Source organism: Limulus polyphemus, unplaced genomic scaffold, assembly GCF_000517525.1.
Source record: "Limulus polyphemus unplaced genomic scaffold, Limulus_polyphemus-2.1.2 Scaffold942, whole genome shotgun sequence".
Taxonomy (NCBI): Eukaryota; Metazoa; Arthropoda; class Merostomata; order Xiphosura; family Limulidae; genus Limulus; species Limulus polyphemus.
In genome coordinates this window covers 130767-140543 of record NW_013666552.1, presented here as the reverse complement: position 1 = coordinate 140543, position 9777 = coordinate 130767, and the positions used below count along the sequence as shown (strand labels likewise).

The 9777-nt window shown below is 31.9% G+C and overlaps 1 protein-coding gene across 4 annotated transcripts in view; it reads right to left on the bottom strand.

The window, feature by feature from the left end:
- The window catches only part of LOC106461355 (ankyrin repeat and IBR domain-containing protein 1-like), a 268562-nt gene that overhangs the window by 174631 nt on the left and 84154 nt on the right, over positions 1-9777 (bottom strand). For all 4 annotated transcript variants that reach the window (XM_022388283.1, XM_022388284.1, XM_022388285.1 and 1 more), the window contains 2 exons: positions 6251-6376; positions 1266-1319 (listed from right to left, as the gene is read on the bottom strand). In XM_022388283.1, coding sequence (XP_022243991.1) covers positions 1266-1319; positions 6251-6376 — 180 coding nt within the window. The remainder of the gene's footprint in view (positions 1-1265; positions 1320-6250; positions 6377-9777) is intronic.

The following is a 9777-nucleotide window of genomic DNA, read 5'->3' as shown; positions in this document are numbered from 1 at the left end:
TAGTGCATTATTTAATTCAATAAAAATTATTTTGTGCATTACTACCATTAGTATAGAAAAGTAGGGTTAAGTGTCATTAAGAATTGACAGCAAGAAAAAGAAAACTCAGGAAGGTACTTTATTTGTTGTTTTTCATGTTTATTCTTTATTTATTATTATACAAGTAACTAAAATGTAAAATAGGGATCTCTTTAGGTTAGTTAAGATTAGATTAGGTAAAATAAACAATAATATTAATATAATAAAAATGTTTCATGAGGCACAAATGTGAGCAGCTCATGGGTAACATAATTCAATAGCATATAATAAGCTCCACGTTTTCCAAGTGATTTACAACTCAAAACAATAGAATTTAATTATAAATAGATGTATATTGTTATGAGTTTAAAGCTACTTAGGATAAACAAATGTAGTTTCATGTTACAATTTGAAGTCATTCTAGAAAGAAAAAAAAAGGTAATTTAGGTTTATTTAATGGTGGTTACAAGGTTGGGGTAGAGAAAATAACAGATAAAATATAAAGTTTTACTAAAAACAAACATTTGAAATGCATTTAGGGAGATTAAGAGATTTAATCCGAAATTTTTGAGATGAATAAAAGTATTTTTAACTTTAACATGAAAATCACTTTGTTCATGGACTATTTAAAACAAATACTGAATATACTTATGGAAAAATTTTTTAGTTTATTTAAAATACTTGTGAAAGACTTATAATGTTTACTGAAAGACTGCCAAATTCTGTGAAGATATACCTACTATATTAAAAGTTAGTAGTATCAAATCTATAAAGACTTGATACAAGTACAAAGAGGTCACGTGGTCAGTCGAGTTGACCGAGCCTCTGTTGAGAGGGTTAAGGGAACTGATAACATTGCTCCATCATCTTTTTTTTCATATTTAATGATGAGATTAGTAAGACTAAGGGACAGAAGTATAAATTTTATCAGGGAAAAAGGTACTTTCTGCTAAGATAGCTTTATTTTTATAAAATGGTAGTTGGCCTTTGGAAAACAGGTTACCTTCAGATGTGGTGGATGCGGTTAATTTAAGGGATAGCTGGATAAATACTTAAATGATTATGTCTGGTTTTGAGGTTTCTTTTAAATAAGACTTTAGTTTCATTTATGGATAAGACATCCTAAATGGACCAAAAGGTCCCTTGTTGTCCTTTAATGTTATGTTATATTATGTTACATTTTGTCATTCTTTATGAGATAATGTTTCATTCTAATAAATCCAATAAACATAAAAATTAACATTTACCTCAAGGTTTTCACAGCAAAAATCATTTTCTAGACTTGTACAACCAGAATCTGTCTGAAAAAAAATAAATAAATAAACATAGTAAACAAAGTGTTTTGTTAGAAACAGGAAATATTACTATATTTAACCTATGGTAAACAAACACAGTCAGCTACCTTCCTTGTGTATCTGCCAAAGAGATTTGCATGCCACTAGCCTTAAGGCAACTCTCACCTAATTTCATGTGATCTAAGATGAATTATGCTAATTTATGATGAAATCATGTGGCAAAGTCCTCTACCAATAGGAGGGGGACATACATTAGAGAAATTCATATGTTAATGAGAAAAATAATACAAAGGTGCAAAAGAGGTGAAGAGGAATGGTAGAAATGTATATGAGGAGTTGAGTATCTATAAGAAATACATTTTCAGGTAATGAGAATTTTAACTTCTGAGACTATATCACACCTCTCCACACAGCTAAATCTCACGTTGAAGTGGTGGAGGAGCTGGTGCATAATCTTACCTAAATGAGATTTCTTCAGAAAATCCCCCAAAAAACCCAAGGAATGTACCATCCAAAAGCAGGGGCTCTATGGGGGCACACCAGTGGAAGAATGCACCTCATCTCATCTATGGTATACTTTTCACACAGGAAGAAAGGGAGGAAGAGGCAAGTGAACCCTATGTGTTGCAGGGATGGGTAGAATAAGAATATGGTTCTCCGAGCACTTGCACATAAGTTTGGAGAGCCAGTATTTGTAGCATGGTTGGAGTACATTCAGACTGTACCTTGTATGCTCATCTCAAATCTACCATCACAATTTAGTGGACCAACAAAATCTGCAGAAAGAGAGCACAGTAGTCATACCATAAAGCACTCAACCAAACATAACAGCCACAGGAGGAGGGCACAGTATAGTAGTGTGTGTTTGTCTCAACTCAAATGAATGATCAACATCTGCAGGAGGAGGGCACAGGTGTATAGTGTCTGCTCACCTCAATTCTACTGAACAGACAGTGCCTGCAGGATGAGGGCATAATATCATAATGTGTTCTTGCTTCAACTCTACAGAACAGGGTGTACTAAACTCAACTGAACAGACTTGGGCTGCAAGAAAAGGGCACAAGTGGCATGTGTTACAGGTACAGCTATAATATGAAGGAGTACCTGTACTACATTGACAGTGTCCCTGCCATCCTACTTCCATCTATAGTGGTACTTAATTGTCTATTACTCCAGTGTACAAGTTCAACCACTGAAGGTTCTTCATGGTCCACCATCCCTGCAGCTAGAAAGAGGTAAGCAGTAAGCATCTCCTGTGCTCCACTTAATGAAAAAAAAAAAGGGGGGAAGAAATTTGTGGTGGGGAAATCCAGAAAAATGTTCTGATCCCTGTCAGTCTTTCATTCCAGAAAGGAGACAATGCAATGGATGGCAGCAAAATCCTATTTTGAAAAACCAGCGAGCACAAACCAGAGAAGTGGGCAGAACACACCTCTGGTATTGACTTTTTCCATGATAATCCAGGGAATGTGTATGGTCTGGATCTGACAAAAAAGTCAATATAAAAGTACACCACAAAGATACCTCTCGTGGTCTTGCAGACCACCCAAACATCCCATCTGACTGTGGGTGTATATGGAGCCAGGGAAGATGGTATGAACACTTCCTGTTATCGTGGCTTGATGCAGATTTTGGAAAATAAGTATACCTTGGTTGGCACCACAAGCCACTTGGCAGAATCCTAAGAATGCAAATGGGGCTCTGAAAGAGAAATAGTACATATTTTTCTTAAAGACATGAGAAGCTGAAAACCATCAGAAGATAAAACAGCCAGAAGGTGTAGAGAAGACAAATGTGTGGAGAATGTCCAAATGCCTGCCTGGAGGAGCCTGTCTTAGGGCTGGTGAAGAAATGTAAGAAAAGAGAAAATGAAATGCGAAGAAATGGGAAATAGTCTGAGCATCCCCAACTTGAGGGTAATATGCCAACTGGAGAAGGTAATAACAGACACAACTAGTAAGGGGAGAAGGAAAGGGGTTCTTAGAAAAGGAAATCTCTGAATAGGTACACTGAACAACCCAAATGGTCATGGGAGCCAATTTGGCTCTGAAAGGTCCAATAGGCAAGAGACAGAAGGAAAAGAGATAGTAAAGAAGTATGGGCAATCCAAAAAGTAGTTAAAGACAGAAGAAGGAAAGATTGGACCAGAAAAGGGACACAGAAAGGCAATAGAAGAAGGTGCAAGAGGCAACTATAGAATAGACATCCGAACAGCAATAATAGTAGCTATGAAGGAGGAGGAAACAAACCAAGATAGAAAGATGGTACAAAAGGCAGGAAGCTAATGGCTTGAATGGGATATGAACCAGATCATATAAACCCCATTAAGGTCTCAGTCAGGTATTTGAGCACAGTGAAGATGATGGAAGAGAAAGAAAGTGCAGTACAAAATAGAGATAACATGGGGGAAAAAAACCCTCATGGTACTGGGAAAGAAGAAAGGCCATGAACAAGACCTCCTGAAAATTAGTTGAGGCACAGACCAAAGAGCCCATGATAAACAGTCAAGTAAAAAGGTGTCCACAAGATGACTGCTAGGAGGAAAGGAGTGGCAGAAAGGTAGAGGTTATTCCTGTTATTAGTGTTAATACATGTACAACTATAAATAAGCTATTTTGCAAATATTTTAGTTGTATAAATCTGAAAAAAAAGTACTAATTTAGCATTAGAACTTATGCCTTGTAATAATGCAAAAACTAGAAAAAGTAGGCTTGTCTTGTATTTAAGGACTGCTTACCATGATTCAGTTTTTACCTTGTAATTTATTTCAATTTTTGTTTCCACAACAAAACTACTTTTACATGTACTTTATTAACTTTCATACTGCCCTTACAATTTATGATGTTAGTAAGAACATATGAACATTCCACTCTGCTATAAAAGATTCTAAATTCAGTATCATATGTTATCATAAATATTTCTGTTACTTCTTATAAATATGGAATTATGTGAATAATCCAGGTGTGTCACTTGTAAATATGTAATCAATAATACTCAAATACACAAAGTTAAATTCTACTTTGACATACAACAGTCTTTCATCAGCATACCCCAATGGCTGATTTACTGTATTATATGCAAACAATGTGGAAAATTATATATTGAACAAACAGGCTGCCATCTAGGCAACAGAATTCAAGAACATCTTAGTCATGTAAGAAGATTGGATAAAGACCATCCCACTGGATGACACTTTAGTAGCTTAGAACATCAATGACTTCTCTATAGTGGGACTCAAATATGTACCATCTGATACTGTACAAAGAAAATGACTTGAAAATCTAACAAAAACTGGGGACTCTCCACCCACATACATTAAATGAACACTTTTCCTTTCTTTAATTCTATCAATAATATATCTTCATATGATCACGGGATTTATCACATTATTTTTAATTTTATGTAGTATATCCTACTTTTATGTAGTTCGCAAGTACTTATAATGCTACACTGTTATTATATTCTCTTCTTTATTGCAAGTATTGTTGTACAACATCACCAACCTATATAGCATTGTTTAAACCACATGGTGTTCTTTCTCTTTCAAATCTTTAATAGTATGTATTAAGGTCTTAAGAAATGCTGTAGCCAGAAATGTCACCTATCCATAAATTAAGTTATTTTGGCAATATATAAACCCTTCATGTTTTTTGCTGCTTCAACAATCAGTGCATTAATAACAATATCATAAGCAACTATAAGACACTTGCCTTGTGGGAAAGTTATATCTAGATTATATGTAAAGATATATAAAAATGACCACAGTAATTCATAAATAACTTACTTAATCAAAACAGTATTTTGCTATTATGGCTTCAGCTAAAATCATTCAGTCAGCACTACAAAATCTAAAGAAAGAAAATTTCTGGGAAAGTGCTGGCTGAGAAGAAAAAAAAAAGGGAGAAAATAAAAGAATTAGTTATTGGATACACACACCAATCTGTCTGCATTCATTAAGTAGATCACGGGCACAGGCACTTCCCAAAATCTCTATATCTGGAATACTACTCTAACCGAAAAAGTCAGAACCTGATTACACATGTCCAGACACATCAATCTGGTTACATTCACAGTTCCCAACAACTCTGTATCTGAAACACTACTCCAAAATGGAAGTTTATGATCCTCCTAGACTTATTAATCAATAGTTCAAATGTGAAGTGTATCACAGGCTTGTGTTTTGATTTTACAAGATATAATCCTAATATTTGTAAAAAACTCTTGTAACAGTATTTTTTCACCATGCGTATGAGGTATGTAGCATATATAAAAATTTACATAAAGAATTCTTGTGTAAAAATTATTTTCTAGGTTATGTTATTAGTAGAATACTTCATTGTTATTTAAACTGTTAACATACTTTGTATTATAGATGTGTCTAAATATCTTTTAGTTATTAGTCTACCCTATATAGATAAAATTATTTAATTATCAAGAATTAGCTAAAAAATGTTATTTGTATGGTATACCTGCAGATACAGATGAGGTGTGTTTTCAAACTTAATTGTCCCCTCAATTTATTATTTAAATTCAAGGACCAAATTCCTACTTGACAATCATCTTTTGTTGTTTATAGATTTACTTGTCCCACTTTCAGCAGTGTTGCATTATTTCTACAAAAAATTACTAACACATCTGAAAGAACATGTTAACTTAAGGTTAAGTCCAATATACTTGTACATGCCTGCTGATGTTCCAAGTATTTCACAAATGGATGCAGTCACATTGGTAATTAGCAAGTTTGCAAAAAAAGGTATTCAAATATTAATATGGTTTTTGTCATGAAGTGGTCATAATGACAGTCTTAATTGTCTGTCTCATGTAAAATGGAGCAGTGCTTTTTGAACGTACTGTATTATGGTCTCAGGAGAAGTAAAAAAGCTAATTTTAAACTTTCTACAACAGTATAATTAACAATTATTACAGAGAATACATACTGAAAATAGCATCTTTGATTCCAGGAAATGAGCAATGTCTTCATGTTCAGCTCTTTCGGCAAGATCACATGCTGTGTCCTTGTCATTGTTTTCTATAAACAGTGGTGCTCCATGTCCTGACAAGAGCTTTTAAAAATACTAAACTGTTAATTGTATAAGTAACATAATCATACTGAATTAATGCTGAGAAAAGTAATGTATTCTAAATAAACCAATATTAAAATTGACAATAAGTATACAGGTACTCTTAAAATTCATTGACAATTAGTTATATATTACAACAGATATAAAAAATTCCTTATATACTTGGCCTGCTAAGGTCAATGTAATCTAAAATTACCACACCTACATGTACAATATATTTATCCACAAGAACACTTAGAAGCAAACATGTCAAAGAGATGAGTATCTCTATCTCTGCTAAGCCACAATAAATAACCTTTCTTTTAATCAATGTATTACATGTGTCATATTTTAAATTACTAATACTAAATCAGATCATGCTTTTAGGTAGAAATCTTAGTAAAAGCAAAAATGAAACATCAGTCAAATGAGAGTTATTCTGTATATCTTGAAACACAATTTTTATCTATTTATTGATGTCATTCAGTTGACACAGTTACGTGTATCTAAAGCAAATCTACCACATTAATATCAGATAATCAAGGATCACATTCCTTAGCAGTGCATTTATAGACAACTATTCATTTTACCACCATGTAGCAATCATGGCATGATTAACTACATTTTTCAATGCCATAAGATGTCCTTAGTATTTATAATGTAACGTTTTTCACTGAAAGACATCAACTTAGTTTTTCATGACTGTTTTCTACCATATGTCACTGAAATAACATGATCATACACACAGTATCACCACCTAGTTGTACTTAAGAGTTAGTTATGAAAAGACACAATTCCTGATACAACTCATACACTGATGTACTAGGCATACCCATGTATTTTAGGAAAAACTTTACAAACGTAATACTGAACAGTCAAATTTTTGTACAACAATAAAAGCTGAAAAAAATGTATTTTAGATAGTAAACTAATATTTGTGCACAATATTGAAAAATGATATTTCTCATTTTACACAAACCAAAATAAAAAATATTTATTTTTTATATATATTAGTAGTTACTTAAATAAGAGTTCCATATGGCACCCCCACTCAATTTAAAAAAAAATTCATCAAAGTAATATTTATGTATTAATAAATCATATTAATAGTATGATCTGATAATTTTAATACATTTGTATACCACTTACTTCATTAATTAGATTTACAATCTTCTTGGGGATAAACATCCAGGCAATTCTACAATTTTTGGGTGGGGGTGCCATATGGAACTCTTTCCATTACTTATGATTATTCAATTTTGGTTAACCATGTTTTTGAAGACAACTGTCTGTTAAGTAGAAATATTCTGAGTGGGTGCCAATTTTCAAGAATTATATGCTTTAGAGTAATGCTAGACTAAAAAGTCATTGGCTTTCCAAAAAATAACATGAAAAAAAGTATTGGTTTTGTATATTTCAGCTTGACATATTACTAATACTAAATCAGCTGCATGCTGTTATAAAAATAGAAAATCAAAACGAAATTCTACAGAATTTGAAAAAGAATGCTATGCTAAATACATCAAAATGATATACCTAATACACATAAAAGTAAATGTGATAATATTAACTAAGTTTTGAAGGAAATACAATAAGGAACAGATAATGTTCAACATGTAGTAAAACAACAAAGTTATAGTTCTATAAAAGAAATTCAATACAAAGTCATGAATAAATGGTATTTTGCAGCTCATTAATAATTACGTTTAAGTAATAATTATTTTTAACTTTGTTTAATGTAAACTGGAGTGTATTACAAGACATTTTTATAAACGTAAATAAAATAACAACCTATATCTCCAGAATGTAACTTTATTAGCTCAATATTTTGCTATTACAGCTTCGTCACGAGCTATTGATTTCTTACCAGTTCATTAATCCAGTTGAATCAAAGTTGGAAAACCATTAACAGTAAATTCAGTAAATGTTTATATGCAGCAGTTATTGGGTAAGTAGATTAATATCACTGCTATTACAATAGTATACATATAGATTTTATTGTTGGACTCTTTTCTAATTGCAATTTATACCAACTACTCTTTTGTACTTGTACTTAATGAAGATGCTTGAGGAAATGTACAAGTTTGTGGTTCAGAAAATAGCTATGTAGTTTTGATCGGTTTGGTAAATTCGGGTTTTCTATTTTTTCATAAGATATGAAACAATCGATATCAATGAATTTTTCCCAAGTAATAACTAACTTTATTCACAAATTATTTCAATAAACAGGCAAGTTAGAGTTCACAAAAAAATTATTATTATCATGAGATTTTTAATTTCCCACTTCTAGAATTATTTATCTATTTTTAAACTGGATTGACCCCTGACTTAAAAAATGAAAACATAACGAAGAGTAATTATGAGTTCACTGTTTAGTTGGTCAAACCAGTACTTGCTTAGGACCACAATAAGTATGGTCTTTCACAATGATTACCTGGTTTTAACTGAAACAGTACTTTCTTCTATATATGTACTGAATAATCTATTTTGCTCTATGTCTTAGATCACCACGCGGGTCTGGTTGGCCCAGCTGTTTACAAAACAATCAACACTTTCAATACAGACTCGGTCAATCTGACTGACCACATGACCTTTTTTGTATTCATTTAAAGTCTTTATAGATTTAATACTTATAACTCTCAAAATAGTGGGTATATCTTCACGAAATTTGGCAGTCTTTCAGTTAATATTACAAGTCTTTCACATAAAAAAAGTGGAGTATTTTTAATAAAATAAAATAAAGATTTGTTCATGAATATAATTGAGCATTTGTTTTTAATAGTCCGTGTGCAAAGTAATTTTCATGTTAAAATTAAAATTACCTTTTCTCATTTCAAAAATCTCAAATTTCCTTTGTGTAATCCCTAAAACCTCATAAATGCATTTCAAACGTTGTTTTTTTCAGTAAAACTTTATATTTTATCCGTTATTTTCTCTACCCTATCTCTAAACTGGATGGGTCAATTTTACAGACCTCGTAATAACTAAAAAATATATACATATAAATCGAAATAAGCCTAAATTACCCTTTTTTCTTTCTAGAATGACTTCAAATTGTAACGTGAAACTACATTCCTTTATCCTAAGTAGCTCTAAGTTTGTAATATTATACATTTATTTATAATTAAATTTTATTGTCTAATTACCCTTTAAACCATGTCTAACTACTATCCATGCCATTGTAAGTTGTAACTCACTTGGGGAACATGCAGCTCATGTTACACTATCAAATTACATTACCCACGAGCTGCTCGTGTGCATGCCTCATGAACTGTTTTAATTATATTATCATTATTACTTATTTTACCTAATATAGTCTTAAATAACTTAAAAAGATCCATACCTTTAGATTTTAGTTATTTTTACAATAGTAAATAAAGAATAAATATGAAAAACAAGAAATA